The sequence below is a fragment of the Martes martes genome, assembly GCF_963455335.1.
Source record: "Martes martes genome assembly, chromosome: 8".
Taxonomy (NCBI): domain Eukaryota; kingdom Metazoa; phylum Chordata; class Mammalia; order Carnivora; family Mustelidae; genus Martes; species Martes martes.
In genome coordinates this window covers 92,564,160-92,586,122 of record NC_137895.1, presented here as the reverse complement: position 1 = coordinate 92,586,122, position 21,963 = coordinate 92,564,160, and the positions used below count along the sequence as shown (strand labels likewise).

General features: G+C 57.8%; 2 protein-coding genes across 6 annotated transcripts; one reads left to right on the top strand and one right to left on the bottom strand.

Moving 5' to 3' along the window:
- Window positions 1-610: 610 nt before the first annotated feature.
- On the top strand, window positions 611-14,811 carry STAT6 (signal transducer and activator of transcription 6). Of its 4 annotated transcripts, none has more exons than XM_080811488.1 (22): window positions 611-716; window positions 3,391-3,530; window positions 3,927-4,065; window positions 4,363-4,446; window positions 4,883-5,021; window positions 5,148-5,200; window positions 5,411-5,559; window positions 6,330-6,461; window positions 6,587-6,775; window positions 7,106-7,193; window positions 7,313-7,435; window positions 8,003-8,095; window positions 8,455-8,661; window positions 9,861-9,955; window positions 10,050-10,186; window positions 10,514-10,660; window positions 10,877-10,940; window positions 11,046-11,156; window positions 11,351-11,434; window positions 12,397-12,462; window positions 12,554-12,682; window positions 12,773-14,811. In XM_080811488.1, exons 2-22 carry the CDS (start codon window positions 3,415-3,417, stop codon window positions 12,960-12,962), a joined length of 2,535 nt encoding a protein of 844 aa, XP_080667614.1. In that variant the 5' UTR covers window positions 611-716; window positions 3,391-3,414; the 3' UTR covers window positions 12,963-14,811. The 4 variants fall into 4 exon arrangements, with proteins under 4 accessions (XP_080667614.1, XP_080667613.1, XP_080667611.1 ...); XM_080811487.1 differs by having other exon boundaries at window positions 645-716; window positions 3,394-3,530; XM_080811485.1 differs by having other exon boundaries at window positions 656-716; window positions 3,370-3,530.
- NAB2 (NGFI-A binding protein 2) lies at window positions 14,090-20,065 on the bottom strand. 2 transcript variants are annotated; one of them, XM_080811503.1, is made up of 7 exons: window positions 19,850-20,065; window positions 17,562-18,435; window positions 16,993-17,126; window positions 16,605-16,656; window positions 16,383-16,515; window positions 15,970-16,161; window positions 14,090-14,963 (listed from the first exon to the last, which is right to left on the bottom strand). In XM_080811503.1, the coding sequence occupies exons 1-7, from the start codon at window positions 19,930-19,932 to the stop codon at window positions 14,854-14,856; spliced, it is 1,578 nt and encodes a 525-aa protein (XP_080667629.1). In that variant the 5' UTR covers window positions 19,933-20,065; the 3' UTR covers window positions 14,090-14,853. The 2 variants fall into 2 exon arrangements, with proteins under 2 accessions (XP_080667629.1, XP_080667630.1); XM_080811504.1 differs by lacking the exon at window positions 15,970-16,161.
- Window positions 20,066-21,963: the final 1,898 nt, after the last annotated feature.

The window sequence follows — 21,963 nt, the reverse complement described above, 5'->3', positions numbered from 1 at the left end:
CCCGCCAAGAAGGGAGGAGGACCTAGGAGTTCCAGACAGCCTGGAGCTCCCTGGCTGCTTTCAGGGTCCTCCCCTGGAGGGAGCGCAGAGCCCAGAGGGATTTAGCTTTTCCAGAGGTCGGGGTGGGGGTGGGGGTGCCCAGTTCTTCCTTTGCCCAAATCGCAGGCCCCAGCAAAATTCTGAGTATGGGAGAGGCAGTTTGGAGCCACAGGTCTCTGCTTGGTTTTAGGTGACTTTCTGGAGAAAAGTTGATCACTTTTGAGGGGACACAGTAAGTGGGGGTCAGGCTCCCCTTCAGTCTGGCCCCAGGGTCGGAATCCCCAGTCCTGGCTCTCTGGACCCCATGATCCCCCACTCAGCACAGGAGGCACACAGGCTCACCCTACTTTCTTCCTCTTCCTCCTCCAGCCCACTTTCTCTTCTCTGTGTCGTCAGAGCTCCAGGGAGGGACCTGGTTAGACGGAGAAGCCGGAAACAGCGGGCTGGGGCAGCCAGTGCTTACACTGAGGAGGAAAGACAGGAGAGGTTGTGTGTGTGTGTGTGTGTGTGTGTGTGTGTGTGTGTGTGTGTGTGTGTGTTGTTTTTGGTGGCGGTGGTGGTGGAGGGAGGGGGGGTGCCAGCAGGGCCAGGCCTGAACTCGCTGGATAGAGCTACGGACTCATGGGGCCTGGCAGTACTCGCTGAGAGAGGGAGAAGACAGCGGAGGGGTTGCCAAGGTGAGGGGATGCCTCCGAGGAGGGGGAGGGGGGAGTGCTGACTTTAAGTGTGTGTGGGGGGGTGTGGATTAGCGGGGGTACTCTCGGGACCCTCCCCTGGGCGGGGTGTGTGGTCCCTGGGAAATTGTTTCAGTTGGTGTTGGGAGCTGGTGGTCCTGGGTTTGGGCACTTTTGAATTCTCAGAGGAATCTGGTCTGGGCAAGGCCCGGCACTCCCACTTCCCCGCGTGGGTCACTTTTTCCACACCCCCGCCCCCGCACCTCCAGGGGCAAGTAAAGGCACGGAAAGGAGGGCAAGGAGGTGCCCCTCTGCCCTGGGTGGGGGGAGGGGAGGTGGCTGCCCCTCCCTAGAAGGTTGATGCCCGAGGGAGGTGGGTCCTTGACAAGCCCCTATCCTGTCCCCCCATAAAGGCTGTCGTTCAAGGGTGTGGCTTGGGGGGATGAGCGAGCCCCAGATGTAGACCTCATGGTGCCCCGGAGAAGGGGGAATTTCCCCCTCAAAAGTGCTCCACGCTTGGCTGCTGTAGACGCCGAGATTTCCCGGTGGCGGCGCAGGGTTAACCCTCCTCGTGCTGAACTGGCTCCACCTTCCCGCTCCCAATGCCACATACACATATTGGGCAACTCAGAGAAGCTCTTTTGACTTTTGATCCTGTGGTTCCGCGGTCAGAGGGCTCGCGAACGCAGGAACAGAGGTGATCGGATTTAGGCCAGGAAGCAGGCTGCGGAGGACGGTGGACGTCCGGGCTTGCCTTCCAGGTTGGGAAGTGCTGGGGAACGCTGGCCCCGCCCCCCCGCGCCGTGGCTCCTCCTTCCCGCCGGTCTTCAGGGGGGCTTAAAGCTTAAGGTGCGGGCAGTCCGCAGGCTGTGCAGGGCGCTGGGCTCAGCTTCGTTATAGGGTGGCCCTCTGAGGTTTGGGGATGGATTAGGGGAGATTTGAAGCCTGGGCCTTGCCGGGAGGCTGGTCAGTCGACAAGGGTTTATAGAGGAAAGTGGGGAGTGAGGGGGCTGCCTTCTGCTTAAAGATACCTGTCTCCACTTGGGTAGGGATAGAGGGCCAAAGGTCTGAGCACCATGAGAAACAGGAGAGGAAGACAGAAGAGAGGAATGGAGTCCTCTCTTGAATTTGAAACACAGACCAACAGGTGCCCCACTCCAGGGTGGGAGGTCGTAGAGAAAGGCCTGTTGGAAGATCCTGAGCAGGCGGGAGGGAGGATTCTGCCTTTAGAGAAAAGAGCTAGAGGGTATAGAAGCTGGTGGGTGGGGGGAGCAAGAAGGCTTGGGACCAAGAGTCTCCAGAGAAGGGGTCCCCTCTGTTTTCTATCCCTTTGGAAGTCTTGGGAGAGAGGAGTAGCCAAAAGCCCAACAAGAGGGCTTGAGGTTACTGGGTTGGGGGAGACTCGGAATTTCCATTGCCATCCTCTCCATCCTCTTGTCTCTAGGAGAGGGGCACTATGGGACACAGGCTCTGAGAGACCCCTGGGAAAACACTGGTTGACCCTCCCCACCCTGCAGCCCACCCAGAAATGGGGATGCAACCCTCTCCCCTACTTCTTCCATCGCCTCCTTTCCTCTCTCCTTCTTTTCTCCTCTGCCCTTGGCCTCTGGCCCAGCCTCTAGCTTCCTCTTCCCAGCTTCTAGGCTCTTCACTCCAGGCTTACTAACACTACTTTTTCTCCAGTCTCTCCCACCTTCTTTCCAAGTTCTCTCTGCTTCACCCTTTCCTCCATCTCTGCCTCCCTTCGTCAGCTCTCCTCCCACAGCCCCACCTCTTAGGATGTTGGGGTCTGGATGTGGAAGGGGCCCTCACAGAACGGCGTCACTTACCTCTTGGAATCAAATCCTGATTTCTAAACTCACTGGCTCAATGACCTTGGCAAGTTAGAGGACCTCCTTTAGACTCAGTTTCTTCATCTATGAAAAGGCATAGTTCCATATTTTAAAAATCACTGCAAAGCTCTGAGATAATGAGCTTCATGTAATGCCTCAAACATAGTAAGTTCTCAATAAATGGTAGCCTTTAATGCTCTCCTGTTCTCTTCGTCATCGTCCAGCCTGGTCATTTTCAAATGATCTCATGGAGCCCCAGGATTTTGAGGGGTGTCCTTAGTGACATCTTTGGGGTTAGGAGGTAGGGAGAGGGAAGTAGAAGCTGTAGGATTTTGGGCCTACCACACTTGATTTCAACAGAGAAACTCCAGTGTTATACCTTTTATATAATTGGGATTCCACAGATTAAAAACTAAAATTGTCTACTACTTTAGAAATTTTTGGAAAAGTTCTGCATGTATCCAAGCCTCATATTTTATGAGATGAGAAGATCAAGCCTCACACTGGGGAGGTTCCTTGCCCATAGAACCAGAGCCAGCTCAGAGCTGCAATACAAGTCCTCTGCCTTCTCTCAGAGAGCTTTCTGTACTCTGCCCACCGGCCCTGTCCTTCCAGCCCTCTGGCTGCCGCTCAGCAATTCCTACCCCATCACTCCTTTGTTTACAATTGGAAGGATTACCTTGTTTGGGGCATTGACCAATGATGTCCCCCCTTTGAGGTGTCAGGCTGTGAGTGGTGATGGGGATGGTCTCTGGGATCTGGGATCTGTAGGAGGTTGCTGGCTGCCCCCAGAACTTAAGCAGACTCTCTTGGGTGCCTCTCAGAGTGGCCTTGTACCTTTCCAGAAGGCACCCTCCAAACCCCAGATCATGTCTCTGTGGGGTCTGGTCTCCAAGATGCCTCCGGAAAAACTGCAGCGGCTGTACGTCGACTTTCCCCAACACCTGCGGCATCTCCTGAGTGACTGGCTGGAGAACCAGCCCTGGTAAGTCCTTGCTGCCCCGTGCTGGTCTCCTCTAGGTCTTCCCTCTCCCACCTTCCCTCTCATTAAATTGCTCTGTCCCATGTCGGGACTCGGGATGCGTTATTCCCTGTGTGGTGGCCAAGATTTAGTGGGGACCAGATTATGCGCATTGACACATGGAGTCCCCCACCCCCTGAGGAGCCCCAGTCAAAGAGGAAGAAGGTCAGGACTGGGGCAAGGGGACATCCCATAGCAGCTGGAAAATTGGGGAACAAAGGGCACATGGATGAGGCTGTACAGGGCATGGATGGAGACTAGGACTGGGAAGGAGCTGCTGAGCTGTTTGTTGAAGGGTGGAAGGTCAGTAGAGCTGAAGAAACCCTGACCCAAGGCCACCTCATCTTGATCTTCCCACAGGGAGTTCCTGGTCGGCTCAGACACCTTCTGCTGCAACATGGCTAGTGCCCTCCTTTCTGCCACTGTCCAGCGCCTTCAGACTTCTGCTGGAAAGCAGGGGGAGGGGAGCACCATCTTGCAACACATCAGCACCCTGGAGGTAGGGACAAGGAGGGGAGGGGACGAGGCTGGAGTGGGGCTGGAGTGGAGCCGGGATGAAACTTGGAACACCTGAAGAAATTGGATGCGAGAGCAAATTGGTGTTCCTGTAGTTAGCTGTTAGCTAGCATGCAAATGAGGTTTTAAAAGCATGCAAATGCATGAAAACTTCTGGAGTCTACAGTTGCGCTGCCTTTCTGTGTGCTTAGGAATGGGGCGGGGGTGGCGTGGATTGGAGGGGGAGAATAACATGGGTGAGAGCCAGGCTAACCCAGTCCGCCACTCTTCATTTCTCTAGAGCATATATCAAAGGGACCCCCTGAAGCTGGTGGCCACTTTTAGACAAATCCTTCAAGGGGAGAAAAAAGCTGTTATGGAACAGGTATTGTTAATACCCTACCTCCCACCCCACGTCAACTCCCTGGGATGTTAGCTTGAGCCATGAGAAACTAGAAGGAATTTGAACTTCAGGAGAAGCTCAATGTTTTAGGCCCAGGATAACCAAAGGAGGTTCCAGGGGTCAGAGTGCTCCCCAAGCCAAGCTCAGGGAAGCTTCAAAATGAGGGACTGAGGGTAGTGAGGCCTGGGGAGGAGAAAGCAAGGAGTAAGGAGCTGTCTCTCTCAAGAGAGAGATTTTATCCCTGGGAGATTCCAAAAGGTCAGGGAGTACCTTCAAAGTGGAAAAGGAGCCAGACAAGGGAAGTGGTTTGTTTCCTTTTGGCAGAGCATGGCGGCAGGCACCCCTTTAGGAAGCAGAGGCCTAGTGTAGAGGGATGAATGGAGTATCTCACCTCTTGGTGTCTGTCCCTCCCATGCAGTTTCGCCACCTGCCAATGCCCTTCCACTGGAAGCAGGAGGAACTGAAGTTTGCCACAGCCCTGCAAAGGCTGCAGCACCGGGTGGGGGAAACTCGCCTTCTCCGAGAGACCCTGCAGCCGGGGGCTGAGGCTGGCCAAGGTGGGAGCGTGGGTCCGGCACTCCGAGAGGGTTCTGGGGAGTGGGTGGGAGTGACACCCTCTTGGACCTCACCCTTGACCGAACCTCAGATTTATGTGTACCCCTTATTTCTGCCCTCACCCTCAGTGTCTCTGCACAACTTGTTAGATACTCCTGCCAACGGGAAGGGGCCAAGTGAGGTAAGTGATGGATTGGGAGGTGGAGTTTGAACTCAAAAGTACAGTCAGGGAGGGATCTCAGCTCTGTGGAGGGATGGAGATTAGGCCTCAGAGGGATACACACTGTGGCGGAGAAGGGGCAGGACTGAGACGGGAAAGAGAGAGTGGCCTGCCCTCGGGGGCTGGAGGAGGAGCCAGACTGGCCCCTGCTCAGGCCTCCCCTGCCCACAGGCCCTGGCCACGTTGCTGCAGGAGACTGTTGGGGAGCTGGAAGCTGCCCAGGCCCTGGTGCTGAAGAGGATCCAGATTTGGAAACGGCAGCAGCAGCTAGCAGGGAACGGCGCACCCTTTGAAGAGAGCTTGGCACCATTGCAGGAGAGGTCGGGGCAAGACGGATGGGACTGAGGGAGGGCCAGGGATGGGTGTCTGCTGTCCTGGCTGGAGGACAGGTGAGAGACAGAGGTGTCTCTCTGTGACACAGGTGTGAGAGAGAGACCCAGTAGGCCAATTCCAGCAGGGCTTGCGCTGTTGTCAGGTCCCGTCCTGTCCTGTCTGAGCACGCCCGGCCAAGGAGGGTGGGAGCAGGAGCTCACCTGGCCCGTGCTTTTCTTTCTTTCTTTTTAAGATTTTATTTATTTATTTGTCAAGACAGAAAGAGAGAGCGCACACAAGCAGGGGGGAGCAGCAGGCAGAGGGAGAAGCAGGCTCCATGCTGATCAAGGAGCCCCATGTGGGACTCGATCCCAGGACCCTGGGATCATGACCTGAGCCGAAGGCAGATGCTTAACCAACTGAGCCACCCAGGCTTCCCTTGGCCCGTGCTTTTCTCTTCAAGCCCCTTGCCCAGCGGATTGGGCAGCCTTTTCCTATTTGGTCTGTTGGGCGGAGGCTTCTTTCGATTTGTGCCAAAGTGCCATGCGTGTTGGCAGCTGACCTGGGCACCAGAGTCCTGGGGAAGAGGCAGCCGGGTTTCCACAGGGGTCCAGGCGCATAGAAGGAGCCTCACACCCAGAGTCAAGGCAGGTCCCACAGCCCCTTCAGCCCAGGCGCCTCGCAGCCATACACACTCTCCTGCTTTCGTTCTGGGTTTAGGGGTAGGGAGTTTGGGCGGCCCGAATTCTGTGTCCCCTGACCACTGTCCTGGCCCCAGGTGTGAGAGCCTGGTGGACATTTATTCCCAGCTGCAGCAGGAAGTGGGGGCAGCTGGTGGGGAGCTGGAGCCCAAGGCCCGGGCAGTGCTGATCAGCCGGCTGGATGAAGTTCTGCGAACCCTCGTCACCAGGTATGCCCCCTGAGCCCTCAACCCAGCCTAGAGCAGACCCTGAGGAAGGAAGAGGCTTAGAGCAGTGGGAAGGGTGCCAGGAGGGACCCAGCCACTAAACTGCCCTGTGTCTTCACTCCTCCCAGCTCCTTCCTGGTAGAGAAGCAGCCCCCCCAGGTTCTGAAGACTCAGACCAAGTTCCAGGCTGGGGTTCGATTCTTACTGGGCCTACGGTTCCTGGGGGCCCCAGCCAAGCCTCCGCTGGTCAGGGCTGACATGGTGACTGAGAAACAAGCCAGGGAGCTGAGCATGCCCCAGGGGCCTGGGGCTGGAGCGTAAGCCAGGGCTGGTGAAGGTCTGCTGGGCTGGTGGAGACCAGGGGAGCCTGGGCGACTGGCACCCCAAAAGAGCAGGGTGGTGAGGAGGGAGGGCTGTGGGGTGTGTGGACCCTGAATGGTCACGGCAGAGGAAGGGAGGGAACGCATCAGGGCTGGAACGGGATGGGGAATTGTGATTTGGCCAAGATAGGGACCTCCTTGAGAATCCAAGCAGGGAGATGGAGATTTGGGGCCGGTTGCTCTTGCCATCCACCCATGGACTCAAGCTTCTCCCCACCCCTGGCCCTGATGGGGTGCACCCACTCAGTGTCCGACCTCCCCTGGCAGAGAAAGCACTGGGGAAATCATCAACAACACCGTGGCCCTGGAGAACAGCATTCCTGGCAACTGCTGTTCTGCCCTGTTCAAGAACCTGGTGAGGGCTTTGGGGAGCCAATTGGGAAGAGTGGGGTGGGGGGGTTCTTCAGACTGAGGGACTGTCCTTGGAGAGGGTGTCGGGAAGCCTCACCCCTGCTCTCCCTCCCACTCCTGCAGCTTCTGAAGAAAATCAAGCGCTGTGAGCGGAAGGGCACTGAGTCCGTCACCGAGGAGAAGTGTGCGGTGCTTTTCTCCACCAGCTTCACGCTTGGCCCCAACAAACTCCCCATCCAGCTCCAGGTGAACTGAGCCTCAGGCTGCCCAGTCTAGGGCACCAGCTCCCCACCATGCTACATGCCGGGGCCCTGGCTCCTCGCTCCTCATGTTGGCTCCATAGCCCGTGCCTCTGGGATCCGTTGCACTGGGGTCAGGGCAACAGTGGGAGGCACAAGAGTGTGCCTGCCTGGGAATCGTGTGGTGGCGACTAGCTTTTATTATACATTTCGTGTAGACCAGGGCACTGTTTTAAGTCACACATACACACACACAGAGGTAAGTACTATCATTAGCCCCATTTTACAGATGAGTCCATTAAGACACAGAGAGACTGAGGAATTTGCCCAGGTCACACAGCTACGAAGTGCTGGAGCTGGCATTGGAAACCCAGAGGTCTGGCTCTAAACCACTGACTCATAACCACTTGTCTACAGTTAGGCCTTAATGGAGCTTCAGAAAACATTTGATAACACACCAGGAACATTTGACTATGTTGTGTGACTCCCAGAGCGTCCCTGCATTCTCAGAGCCAACCCCCTGAGGAAGCCCCTTGCTCCAGTAAGAAGATCCCCCTCTTCTCGCCCCTGTCAGGCTCTCTCTCTGCCGCTAGTGGTCATTGTCCATGGCAACCAGGACAACAATGCCAAAGCCACCATCTTGTGGGACAATGCCTTCTCTGAGATGGTGAGGAAAGACCTGGAGTGGCCATGGAGGGAGGGAGGATAGGAACGGGCAAGCAACATGGGCTGTCATGTGGGGGGAGGCAGGGAGCAGACATGTTCAAGTGGGAGTGGCCATAACTCCTTTCATCATACTCTCTAACTTCACGCTTTTATACTTCTGACCTCTTTTCGTGCTGGTCTTAACAGCTACCATGTTGTAGCACCCTAAACTATTTTCAGAAAGGCACCATCTTTGTGAGCGAGCTCAGGGGGATAATGGCTGGGAAGGGCAGCACTGGGGAGGTGGGAGGGATGAAGGCCCCTCCTGAGGAAGAAGGAGGACGATAGTCTGAAGTGTCCTATCCTTCCACTTCACCCCAGGACCGTGTCCCCTTTGTGGTAGCTGAGCGCGTGCCCTGGGAGAAGATGTGTGAAACTCTCAACCTCAAGTTCATGGCTGAAGTGGGGACCAATCGGGGGCTACTCCCAGAGCACTTCCTCTTCCTAGCACAGAAGATCTTCAATGATAACAGCCTCAGCATGGAGGCCTTCCAGCACCGTTCCGTGTCCTGGTCACAGTTCAACAAGGTCATTCCCCTGCTTTTTGGACCTCCCACCCCTAAGCTCTTCATCCATGAGGCACTCAGGACCTTCCCAACCTCTGTCCAGAGACTGACTGCTGGGGTCTTCATGGTGCCCCATCATAGGGATCAGGGAAGCCTCCGTCACAGCCCAGGCAGGAAAACCCTTCAGCCGGGCGGGTAAGCCCAGAGGGAACATTCCCCAGGATCCCTCAGGTTTTGAACTGGGGGCCCTCTGTCCTCCCTCTCTACCAAGTGACTCGCATGACTCATCCAGATTGTATGTAAACACAGCTCTGATTCAAAATGATCTTGACCCATTGGGAAAATAGTTCTTATTTCAAAAACCAGGATGAAATCCCCCAGGGACACACACAGTGATACTAGCAACTGTGCGCTGACACCTTACTATGTGCCAGAAACTGTGTTTAGCGTGTTAGGTATGTTATCTACTTACCCCTCCCAACATCCCTTTGAGGTAGCTGCTATTATCCGAATTTTACAGGTGAGGAACGTGATGCTCAGAGGGGTTAAGTCGTTTGTCCAGCAGGTGAGGAGGGTGGGATATAACCCCCTATTTCTTGCTCTTAGCCGCCGTATTTTAACTGCCCTCAAACGGAGGTGGCTCAGAACTGGACCTGTTACAAGAATGGGGGAAAAGGTCTGGGTGTCTTGGTTGAGGACCAGCTGGGTAAATGCAGTCATGTACTGTTCGCTTAGCAAAAAAGAAAGAGAGGTCTACATGACGAAAGGATGTGTTAGCAGAGGGAACAGGACACTCGCACCTGGCAATCTGCCTTGTCTGGACTCCGCTGCCCTCAGTTTAATCAAGGATTGGTGGAGCGCAGTTGTTAGGAGGGACTCTGGTCTGGACTTCCTGGGCTACATCCCAGCTCTGCCTCTCACTGGCTGTGTAGACCTGGGCAAGTTACTTGACCTTTCTGGGCTTTGACTTCTTCATCTATAAGATGGGATACTTAGAGGCTTGTAAAGATCCGGTAAGTGAATTTATGGAAAGGAAGTGCAATACTGCCTGGCACCTGGTCAGTGTGAGGGTTGGCCATTGTCCTTGATGAGATCTCAGATTCTGTTTTGTCCTTCAGCCCCGTGACTCTGTTGTGTGGGCACTCACAGCCCAGGGCCTGTCCTAATAAGGCCCTAGTTCTGGCCCTCCTGTGTTCACACTAGCTCCCCTTTATGCCCCAGGAGATCCTGCTGGGTCGTGGCTTTACCTTTTGGCAGTGGTTTGATGGTGTCCTGGACCTCACCAAGCGCTGTCTCCGGAGCTACTGGTCAGATCGGTGAGTCCCTGCCCCAGTGGCCTGAGCACTTGTACCCCTGGCTCCTTCTCCACAGCCAGTGCCCCAACCCCATTCTCTCCTTCATCCTGGCCAGGCTGATCATTGGCTTCATCAGCAAACAGTACGTCACTAGCCTTCTTCTCAACGAGCCTGATGGAACATTCCTCCTTCGCTTCAGCGACTCAGAGATTGGGGGCATCACCATTGCCCATGTCATCCGGGGCCAGGATGGTGAGATCACCCCAGCCAGTCCTCTGTTTCTGTGCCTGTGCCCTCTGGGGTTTCTTCTGGGAAGGAAATGTCTTGGCCTTCCTTGATGCCAAGGCTGATCTTCAGGGAGTCCTTCCTTAGGTCCAACTTCCCTCCACCCTTCTGCAGTCTACCTTCTCATTGTGAGCTCTGTAGGAACAGACTGGTTGGTCTCCCTCCCCCAGGACTCTCCCCCTCACTCCTCTCCCCCTCACCTTGGTAGACTGAGAGTGGATCCTGTGTTGGGGCTGGGTGGAGGTGGGGAGAATGTCTGGACAGAGGGGACTCAGGGTCTCATTCCTATTGTAGGTTCCCCACAGATAGAGAACATCCAGCCATTCTCTGCCAAAGACCTATCCATTCGTTCACTGGGAGATCGAATCCGGGACCTTGCTCAGCTCAAAAACCTCTACCCCAAGAAACCTAAGGATGAAGCTTTCCGGAGCCACTACAAGCGTAAGCTGGAGCTCGCAGTTTGAACCCTTCTTTTGCCCATCTCTTCCATCATCCCAGTTGCCCCCTTCCTATACAGTGTATGTCATCCCTGACTTCTCTCTCCATTTTCAAAGCCCCATTTCTCCTACTTGCCCATCAGCTATGCCCACTTTTGCACATCCCTTCCTCCCCAATCCTGGGGCACTCCATGGCTCTCCTTTCCTCCCCCAACAACAGCTGAACAGATGGGTAAGGATGGCAGGGGTTATGTCCCAGCTACCATCAAGATGACTGTGGAAAGGTGAGTGTGGCATTGTGAACAGGTGGGCGGGCCTGGTACTCCTCACTGGAAGAAGTGGTGGCATCAGCCTTTGGTCAGTCACACGGACCTCCTTCCCTCCTCCAGGGACCAGCCACTTCCTACCTTGGAGCCCCAAATGCCTACCATGGTGCCAGCTTACGATCTTGGAATGGCCGCTGATTCCCCCATGAATATGCAGCTCAGCCCAGACATGGTGTAAGGAGCTTGAGAGGCAGGAATGGGAGTGGTCTGTGGGGACAGGTGTTTAAGCCTGGGCAGCTGGGAGAGCTGGCGTTAGGGACTGAAGTAGGGGATTTCCCTTTCCAGGAGAGGGATTCCCATCTTGGGGCAGGAGGTGGGGGTGTCCGGCAGAAGGGCTGGACTCAGGGGGGTCTGCGTTCTTTCCCCAGGTCCCAGGTGTACCCACCGCACTCTCACTCCATCCCCTCGTACCAAGCCCTCTCCCGGGAAGACGCATTGACAACCTTCCCAGAGTAAGTGGAAGGGACACGGATACCCACCTGCAAGGGGGATGGGCATTTACCATTTGTTAGGAGAGGCTCCGCTGTGAGAAAGGGGCAGCAAAAGGCTGACACTCTGTCTCTTCTGTCCACTCCATTGAGAGGTTAGTGGTTAAGATCCAGACTTAGCCGGGTTCAAATTCCAGCTCCGCTACCCACTGACTTTGGGCAGGTTGCTTCATAATGGTGCCTGAGAATAGGGAATATTGATAATAATACTAATAATACCTTCCTCGGGGGATTATTGTGAAGGTTAATTGAATTAGTAGTACCTGTAAAGCTCAAAGCAGGAACTATGTTAAAAACTAAGATTACCTCATTTATCTGCTGTCTGGATTTTTATTTATTCATCTGTTTTGGCCTTGAAGTGGCCCAGACATTTTTCCTCCCTAAGTAACACTCTTATTATAATAACTGCAGGTGCTTATTGACTCTTAGACAAAGCACAACATCTCCCCTCCTGGGAGTTGAGGTAGGGTAGAGACTGGGGGGCTTAGAACCACCAGAATCCAGAGAAACATTAGAAATTAGCCAATTCAAGGGTTCCTGGGTGATTGAGTCGGTTAAGCATCTGACACTTGGTTTCAGCTCAGGTCATGATAGGGTCATGATCTTAGGGGTGCGGGGATAAAGCCTCCCTCCAAACCCCTGGCAGTTGTGTTGTTGGGAGTCTGTTTCTCTCCCCGTTTCTCTGCTCCTCCCCCTCCCAAATAAATAAAGAGATCAGCTAGCTCAGCCCTTCTCTCCTCCCCCAGCCCAATCCCCAACACATACACATTTTACAGATGAGAAGGCTGAGTCCATGGCTTACCCAAGACTATGCAGTCGGGAAAAGGAGCTGGAAATTGTTTCCTCATTCAATGACCTTGACTTTGGAACATGGTGCCCTTGTCTAGCCTTCCTTTCTCTGACTGTGCCCTCCTTCCTGTTTCCAGATCTCACCTGCAGATGCCCCCCAACCTGAACCCGATGAACCTGTCCTTTGACCAAACTCACCCTCAGTGAGTGACAGCACCCCTCCTGATCCCATGCTCCCCATTCCTTCCCATCCTTATCCCACCCCCATCTTACTGACTTTTCTGGTCTTGGCAGGGGCCTGCTCCCATGCCCATCTCAGGAGCATGCCGTGTCCACTCCTGAGCCCCTGCTCTGCTCAGATGTGACCATGGCTGAAGACAGCTGCATGAGCCAGTCGGTGGGAGGGTTCCCTCAGGGAACCTGGTGAGTAGCAGCCTGGGGGTGATGGTTGGGCGAGGGTTGGAGGAGTGGGTGCCGTAGCTACCCTACTGTTTCTCCCCTTCCTCCTTACAGGGTTGGTGAAGACATGTTCCCACCCTTGCTGCCTCCTACTGAACAGGACCTCACCAAGCTTCTCCTGGAGGGGCAAGGGGAATCGGGGGGAGGAGCCTTGGGCACCCAGCCCCTCTTGCAGCCCTCTCATTATGGGCAGTCTGGGATCTCAATGTCCCACCTGGACCTAAGAGCCAACCCTAGTTGGTGATCCCAGTTGGAACGGGAGCCCCGAGAAAGACCGCTCTTCTACCCCCCGGACCTGCTCTGGACACTTGCCCACGCTCCTGCCAAGCGGCAGATGGGGAGAGTGTCCTCCTATCCCCATCTACTCCCTGGTCAGGAGGAAAAGACTGCCAGGAAAATGCACAGTGGGTGGAGCCTATCCACTCCTTCCTCCTACCACACACCCCTGTCCTCCCCCTTCCAACACTGGAAGGGAAATTCAGGTTCCAAAGTAAGACACGCCCCAACACGCCTGCACACACAGAAAACACACACACACACACACCTCTCCCTGGAAAATGGGGCTGAGTAGGAAGGGGGCTGGGCGACAGCACAGGTTAGGGCATAGAGGACTTCTCCGCCTATCTTGAGCCAGAGCCCAGGACACACACGTAGAAACATGCAGACACGTGCACCCGTTTGTATGAGAGGCTGGGAACTGAGGGATGGGCTTGGGTCCCAGCCCTGGGGTGGATGGAGAAGCAGTTCAGGAGACCCTGGGTGGGAGGAGGTGGGAGAATCTGTACAGTTGGGTTACTGATGTGGGTTATGCCCAGATTAAAAAAAAATTTTTTTCCAACAGCCCCACATTCCTGTCAGTTGGATGGAGATTTTTGGTTATGTGTAGGAGACCGTGCAGGTCAAGGGCTGCGTTATACGGGAAGCCGTGTGAGAGTGTGCATCCCTGAGACGTGTGAATATACAGATGTCACACACATTCACTGTTATGGCCACAAAAATACATGTATCTTTCTGATCTTGCCTGTGTGACAAGTTCGGAAGTGTGAAACACTGCACAAAAGACACCAGCGAATGCGCTAGCTTCTCTGATGCATGCTAACCCAGATGTACTCAGCTTTCGTAGGACCGTGGCCCCCCGTGGGTCTGTGTGGCTGTGACATCTGTACATGGCTCTAGCTTTGGTGGCTCAACCCTGCCAATCCTGCCCAAAGGCCAGGGATGAGTCTGGGACCCAGGCCCGGGCGTGAGGTCCTCGGAGTGAATTAGGGGGCCTTCCCTGCTGCTGCTTTTCTCTTTCCCCATTCACTGCCAGCTTCCCTCCACTGCCCCATTCCCATGCCACCCTTTCTCCCTCTTGGGGGGGGTCATCGATCCTAAGCCATAAAATAAATTTTATTCCAAAATAACAAAATAAATAATCTACTGTACACGATCTGAAAAGAAAGACGCTCTAACTGCTCAGACAGGTGCTGCGGTCCAGCCCCCAGCTGAGGGAGACCCTGAGTCCAACCCAGGCCTCCTGAGGGGGCCGGTCGAGGGGACCCCACATTCACCGTCCCCCCTACCCCCCGAGAGGGCAGGAGGGAAATAGTTGCTGAGGACTTGGGGGATAGATGGGGATAGGTGGGCAAACTGCAGCACTTGTTAAATTAAAGAAACAAACTAGAAGCACAAAAATGGGGGAGCAGAGGGGAGGAGGAGGTCCAGTGTTCCCAGGCCCCCAATTCTGGGGGGAAACATTGCCATTTTTAGCTGTTGGACCTTCCCAGGGAAGTCCCCTTTTCCCCCATGTCCAAACTGAATCCAACTGCTCATACCACTGGTTCAAGCTACAGAGAACGGGAGTGTGTTGTGTAAGGGAGGGGAGAACCCCAGATACCCTGGAGACAGAGTCCTTGCCCCCTTGCTCTAGGCAAGGGTGAAGGGGCACCACGCACCCTCCTTGTGTCCTCTTGCCAGGCCCCTGCTCGTTATTGCTTGAAGCCCCATAGTTCTATGCCCATGGAGCAGGTGGGGAGGCAGGAGAAGGGCAGCTGAAGGATCCAGGGCTGTGACTAGATGCCAGGGATGGAGAATGTCGGAGTCCATGTGAGCGAGAAGCCCGAGTCCTGGGTCTGAGGACACCAGCGCACCCCTCACTGCCTGCTGGCCTCCGCCTCCACTTTGACGCTGCTCCTGCGACCCTCCACCAGGGCAGGATGGGGTCCCGGGGCGGGGCATCGGTCCAGCAGCCCTTCCTCGAACTCTGTAGGGAGAAAAAGGGTAAGTTAGGAGGGCGTGGGGTGGACGATGCAAGGAGGTGGCTGGACAGGAGGCAGGAGCTGGGAGACTGCAAAGATGAGCTGGATTTGATGGGCTGCCTCCTGCCCACTGCACGTTTATAGGTGTGTGTATGGGGGGTGTTCCACACCCATGTGTGTGCGTCCCCCTCCCCTTTCTGGCTGTGTGTAGCGCTCTCTCTGTATGTGTCTCTCTCCTCTGTCTCTCCCGCCTCCGTTCTGCTGGAATTTCTGGTTCTGTCAGGAGCTGTGGGGGTGGCTTGGCTCTGACCTCTCCCCCTCCCCCCCCTTCCCAGGCTCTGCCGCCCCCACTCATCCCTGGCCCCCTCCCAGGCCCCACCTACCCTACCATGCCCCTCCAGTTTCTTAGAAGCCAAATCAGGGGGAACACAGGAAGCCAGCCTCCCAACTCCTCCCCCAAGAAGAGCCCCCCCTTCCAGTCCCCACCCCCACTTCCCACCCACGCACAGTTTAAAAATACCAAGCCAGGGTTGGTGGCTTTGTCTGCTGCATCACTCTCAGCCCAGTCGCTCTGGCCCTCTGGTGGACTACTCCCTTCCCCCATACACACACAAAGCATCCCCCTTTGGGCTCCTCTACTTCCCAGCTAAGCAACCCCACTGTAACTCCTAGCCTACCCTACTCTTCTGTCTTGGTGGCAGCTCTGTCTCTGCTTCCTTTCTTGGTGACCCTCCCTTCCTGTTCCCCTAGCCCCCCATTCTCTGTCCCCTTGCTCACTCCAGCGCCCCTTTCACAGATCTCCATTAGGATCAGATCCTCCTACTGGAAACAACCCTGTAGGATCCCCCTTTCCTCAGCCCAAGGCCTGGATGGCTGGAGCCCCAGCACCCTATTAGCTGCCCTCTCTGGTAACTATATCCCTCTCCCTCCCACCAGGCCCCAGGACGCCAGGACTGCTGGGTGGGGCCTGGGTGGCAGGGGTGCTTGGGGACAGCGCTGCTGCTGCCTCACCTGCGAGAGGCGGCTTCGCAGGCACACAGGGGCTGAGGCGCCCCACGCGGTCGTGGGAGACGAGGCGGGCTAGCCGCAGCCCCTCATCCATCAGTGTCTGCTGCAGGATGTGGCGGCTCCACAGCCCATGGGCTGGCAATGCCAGCGGCAGGTCAGCAGGGGGCGGCGTCAGCCTTGGGCATGACCCCACAGCTGTGGGCATGGGCACGGATCAGGTAAGGGACTACAGTCAACGGAACCCCGCCAGCCCCCCACCCCCAACCTCAAGCACAAAGCAGACCCATAGGCCCAGGCCCCTTTGCCCCCATCCAGCCAGGCCTCCCAACCCTGCTCCAGGCAGTGGCCTCCTAGCTCCTTCCTCCCACCTACTCCACCCCCACAGCTCGAAGAAAAGTATTCTGATGGACACTCACCCTGCAAGTGTCCGTCAAGACTCTCCCCAGACAGGCTGGCGCTGTCCTCCTCCAGGCTGGGCCGGTATGAGGGTGCATAGGACTCAGGGCCTGGTGGAGGCTGCTGGAGTTCAGAGTGACTTTGCTCTCCAACCTGTGGATGCCCCAAAGGGGAAGATGAGGACCTAGCAAGGGAGGGGCTGGGGAGGGGCGCTAACCCCTGTGTCCACCCTAGGAACCTACCTCCTGTTTTAACTTCTTCAGTGGAGGGCCTCCCAGTTCTTCGGGGTGAAGCCTGCGAAGATGAGAGCAGTAAGGAAGGTGAAGCTGGGGAGGGCAGCACGTCGGGCAGAACATAGAATCTGGGGAGGAGCGTGTGCTCTTTCAAGACCAGAAAGCAGCGGGCTAAGCAGGAGTGTCTAGCTCTGGTACTGCTGTTGTGGGTGAGCAGACCAAACCCGAGATGGACAGGAGGAGGGCCCAGGCCCAGACAAGTGGGCTTGGCGCAAAGCAGGACACGCATGTGGGCAGGAAGCAGGCCTAGAGGCCCCTGCCCGGGAAGTTAGGCCCAGGACCCAGCTCTTTGGCAGGATTCTCTAATCTAAGAGGGACCTGGAAAAGGGAGTCTCACCTGGAGCCCTTCAATGAGGACAGGTAGGTGCTCTCTCGGGCCACTTGGCGGGACAGGGAGAAGAGCTCCACCCTCCGCAGTAAAAGCGTGTTGTCCCTCATGCAGAACTGTGCAGCAGCTTCGTTGATGGTCAGCTGTGGAGAGGGCCGCCCGAGCGGGCACAGTCCTCAGGCCCCGTTGCCTTGCCCAGACCTCCTCCCACCCTTTGCCATCAGACAGATAAAGCCCGTGCATTAGACGCCTGCTTAGGATCTGATGCTATGTAGTTTTTTGGAGGTAGAAGACAAAGGCCAACATCCCTGGTTACCAAGGGAGCCTGGAGTCCCCTCGGCCAGAGCAGTCCCGAGCGGCATGGAGAGGGGCTGCCCAGCACTAGCCTGTACCTCTGCTTCGCCCTCAGCTGAGGAGGGAAGCACTGCAGCAGCCCGGACCGGGCTGTGTGGGGGTGACTGGGGTGTGGGGTCCGGGTCAGGAGGCAAGGAAACAGGTTGGGGAGGGCGAAGGTTCTCCACAGTGAGGAGGGTGAGGCCTGGGAGCCAAGTGCAATCCTAGGAGAATGGGGTTCTCACCTCATGCAGGCTGAGCTGCTTGCCCTCCCGCCGCTTGGAGTCAAAACGGCCGTAAATGATGCTGTATTTGCGGATCTCCTCCTCCTTCTGGCTGTCGCTGTCGTCCATCTCAAAGATGTGCCCCACGCTCCGTGCCAGCTTCTTGTTCAGCTTTAGCAGGGATGTCACCTCCCCAGCATCCCCCCTTGGGAAGCTCCGGAAGATCCTCTCCACACTCTCCACCACCATGCGCACCATCTCTGGTTCCAGGCGATCCGGACCACCCCCAGCCCCAGCTGCTGCCAGCCCCCCAGCCCCGGTCCCCTCCGGGACTCCTCCCCCTGCAGGTGGGGAGAAGGGGGGTGAGCCTGCCTCCTCTTCTCCTCCCGCCCCAACGTCGGACTCTGGAGTGCTCCGTCCTGGCCAGATCCGGGGGTCTCCAGCCCCAGGTCCCCCAGGCAGTGGTGACAGCTTCTCTCCAAGTTCAAGGGGGCTCTTGGGGCTAAAACTGCGAGCACTGCCTGCCTTTTCCCCTGGGCTGCTGTGCCCATTGCTCATGCTTCCTTTCCGGGTGCCTGCAGTCTCGGAGATCTTGAAAAGTGGGATACTGGAGACAGGCACAGCAGGCACTGGCTGACTGAAGAGCCCTGGATTGGTGGCCCATTCTCTCAGTGCCTTCTGCAGGCGGCGGACATGGAGGGGCTTGGTGGCCATGCCCACGAGTGCCATGATCTCCAGGAACTCTTCCTCACCAGCCTCACACAGTTGCTGCACGTCGTCCCCTCCCTGCTGGATGAAGGTCTCATAGTAGGAAAGGAGATTGGCACGCTGCAGGACCCGGTAAAGCTGCAGCTCCCCCAGTGTCCGAGGCAGTGCCATGGCTCGGGCACTGGGCCTGAAGGGGAGTGGGGTAGAGAGAAAGGCAGGCAGTCAGTATGGGTCCCCCTGCTGAGTACCAACCCACACTCGCTCGCAATTGTCCTCTCTTTCCTGCTTGCTTCTCTTTCCCTCCTCTAATGTGCTCTCTGCCCAAGACCCAAGCCTAAGCACAGACTCAGAACTAGGCATTACCAGGAGGCATAAACACAGCAGTGCCATCCCAGACCGGCCACAAGTACCAAAAGGCAGCCCAGTCTCTCTGCCAAAATCAAAGGCTCTTCAACCCCATTCTCAGCTTTTACTTTTCTGGCCTGGGGCAAGGAGCCCTTGAGCACTGAGGCCAGCCAGCACACCCCTGGGATGGCTGGGCCTCCTTTTCCCCCAGAACAGTCTTCACCCTCCACCCTAAATGCCCAGCAGTCTCAGCTTTACCCAAGGTGACTTTCTACACTGAGGTGCATATAGGACGCCTGTCCTCCCCACAGTGGATGCCTGGGACCTACTGCTGGCCAGTTTCACTCCGTGGTGGCGGCGTCCTACCCAGGCAGATGCAAGGGAGGGGTGTGGCCCTTTCTCACTCAGCAAGCCAGGCGGACCCCTGCTCTGCTCAGCTCCCCTGTGCTGTTCCGCAGGACCTCCCCTCTCCTCCCGACTGCCCAGTGCCGCTTCAGTTGGCCCCTCTCCCAGCAGTGACCTTCCCCACCTGCTGGGTAGGTAGGCCGATCCCTTCAGCTCAGGCGCCAGCAGGGAGGAGTGCCTCAATTGTTCTGCTCTGGGGCCTGTTCCGCCCACACATACTCCTACAGCAGCAGCGTCAGTGGGCGAAAACCGCCTGGGGGCTCCCACCTACCTCCTCTCCCTCATTTTCCACCCACACCTCCAAGTGGAGCGGAGGAGCGGCTCAAGGCCTCTTGAGGGAGGGGCTGCACACCGAAACTCCCCTCCGCGTGCCGTAAATATAGCTACAGAAAAGAGAAGGGAACCTAAAGCTTCTCCACAGCCCTGCTGATGCTCTCCCCTGGCCCCGAGGCGCCGGCTTCTCCCGGACCCCGGGGCTCGCGTACTCCGTATCAACGGAAGACTGAAACAGCGCAGCAGCCCTCCCCCAGCCCTATTACCAGCCAGAGCTCCAGGGCTTCCCTTGGCGTTTGGGGGCCCCCACATTCTTTGCAGGGGGTTCACATGCCAGATCACATCGGCAGAGTAAACGGGGGATGGAAAATTAAGTACTACTCTTTCATATCCAGCTTCATCCGCTCCCTACCTGCTCCCAGGGCCCCCTAATTCAAAGACGCACCCCCTTTTCAGTCTCCACCCCCCACCCCCGTCCCGCTTCCCCTCGTTCTCTCCTCGACCTCCGCCCTCCGGACCCCTTTACTGAGTCCAGCTCCACCCATTCCACTCCCCGCCGCTTCCCTCTGCCCACTAACTTGGGTCTGGGCTGCGGGGTCCGGCGGGCGCAGTCCCCTCCGCCCGGCGGCTGCTCGGCTGTGGGGGAGGGCGCTCTGTGCATGGACGGCCGGAGGCCACAGGGGCTGCCCCTCTCGGTGCCCAGCGCTCGGCGCCTGGCGCGCGCTGCCGTGTCCGCCGCTGTCCGGGCTCCGTCCCTCCCTCCACGTCTCCTCTCTCCGAGCCTCCGCGCCTCTGTCTGTGCCTCTGCCCCCCCCTCCCCGGCTGCGCTTGCCGCCTCTCCGCGCCGCCGCCCCCGCAGGACGCACGGGGAGCGAGGCCCGGCGCGGCGCTGGCTGCCGGGCGGGCGGAGGGCGTGGGCAGCGCCGGGGGCGGGGGCTGGGGGCGGGGGGCGGGCGCCCGGGCCTCGGGGCCGGCGGTGGAGGCGCCGCGGCAGAGCGTCGGAGAGAGGCGGAGACTAGGGGGAGGGGGCGTGGAGCGGGAGGCGGGGGCGGGGACTCGGAGCGGCGGCGCCGAGCTCGGGACTGAGGTGACCGAGGCCGGGCTGCCGGAGGGCGGGCTTGGGGACCCGGCGGGCGGGGCGAGGTCGCTCCGCGCCGCCCACGCCGGATGCACAGCCGGCCTTCTTCGCGCCCACGTACCCACGTGAGCGCCCAGCCGGCGACATTCCTACATCCCCCTCCCCGCCCGCTCCTACCCCTCCGAGCGGAGAGCGGAGTTTCACAACCACGCGCGGGTACACAAAAACACGGAGAAGCGCACGAACGTGCACACGCGCCTCAACAACTACGCGGACGCCCGCTGCCCACACTCCGGCCTCGCGATGCTGTACGTGGGATTGCTAGGAATGAGCCGGGAAAAGTTGGCGGAGCCTTGGGGTGCGCGGCTCCTCTCGGGCGTGCATCCGACTCCCCTTGAGTGTGCGCTCAGGGCAGGTCTGCGAGCGCGGGGCTCTGCAGGAATTCCTCGGATATCCCAGCACTCTTACCCTGCTGCAAAAGGAGTCATTTGAAGGGCCCTGCTCAGAAACCCAGGCCTCCATCCCTGCCTCGAGTCCCTGTCGAAGTTTGGGGTACAGGAATGGGAGGGTTATGGTAGAAGCTAACGCGTCGATCAGTCGCGTCGGGCTGTTAGAGCATTGGTCAGTCGGGGATGGAAGGAGGTACCCCTCCTTCCTCTACTCGTCGCACCCTGTTTGCTAAGGATGGGGACCTACTCCTGGGGAATTCTGTGAAAAAGCTGGGGTAGGGAGAACATCCATTCTGCGGATGTTTTCAGGGGCCTGCGCCGAGAGAGTCTAATGGAAGATGGGCGGGAGGCCGGAGAGTCCGACGTGGCTCCTTGCGGAGGAGTTGGAGGGAGGAGCTCTCTCAAGAAGCCTAGCCCCACTCCGCAACCCACCCTCCCGGTTTGTTTCTCCTAGCCCCATCTGGTTCCCATTACACTCCCGCCCACGGCTGGGAGGTCGGGGTGGGGGTGGGGGTGGGGGTGGGTGGCCAGCTGGGGCTCTGAGGGCCGGTCCTGGCTCGAGGCCCCGACAAAATGAAGTCAGGGTGGATGGGGAACCGAGCGGACCCGCCGGGGGTCAGGTTCTCCCTGGTCCGAAACCTCAGCCCCGCCCCGCCATTCCGCACTTCTGAGTGGCTCGGGGCCTGGCAAGGCGTGGGCGGCGTGGGCCGGGACTAGTTCTACATTCCGGCTCAGCAGGGGGACCTTTCCGTCTCCGGTGGAGGGAGAAGAGGGGGAGTGCATCCCTGGGTGGGATTTCGGTACCTAAGATTCACTTCTCCTTCTCCTTCAGCCCCAAACGCAGTGAGGAGATAAAAGGAAAGCGCAGATCCCTCCTCCCCCCAACTCCCCATCCCCAGTTCTGCAACTGGAAGGCGCGGCTAGACGGGCTCCCTCCCGGGACTCTCCCCGACCCTCTCTGAAGTGTGTGGGCACCCCCTCCCCCACCCTTCTCTGGTTATTTTGGAGCCTGGGCTGCCAGCCGCTGGCCCCGGGTTTCCACGTGCCTCCTCCCTCCCCCTGCCCACGCGCCCCGTGACGCACATCCTCCGCCCACGCAGCCTCTGTTTCAGGCGCCCCCCTCCCTCCCACCCGGGCCCCTTTGGGGCGGTGCTGAGCCCCCGGG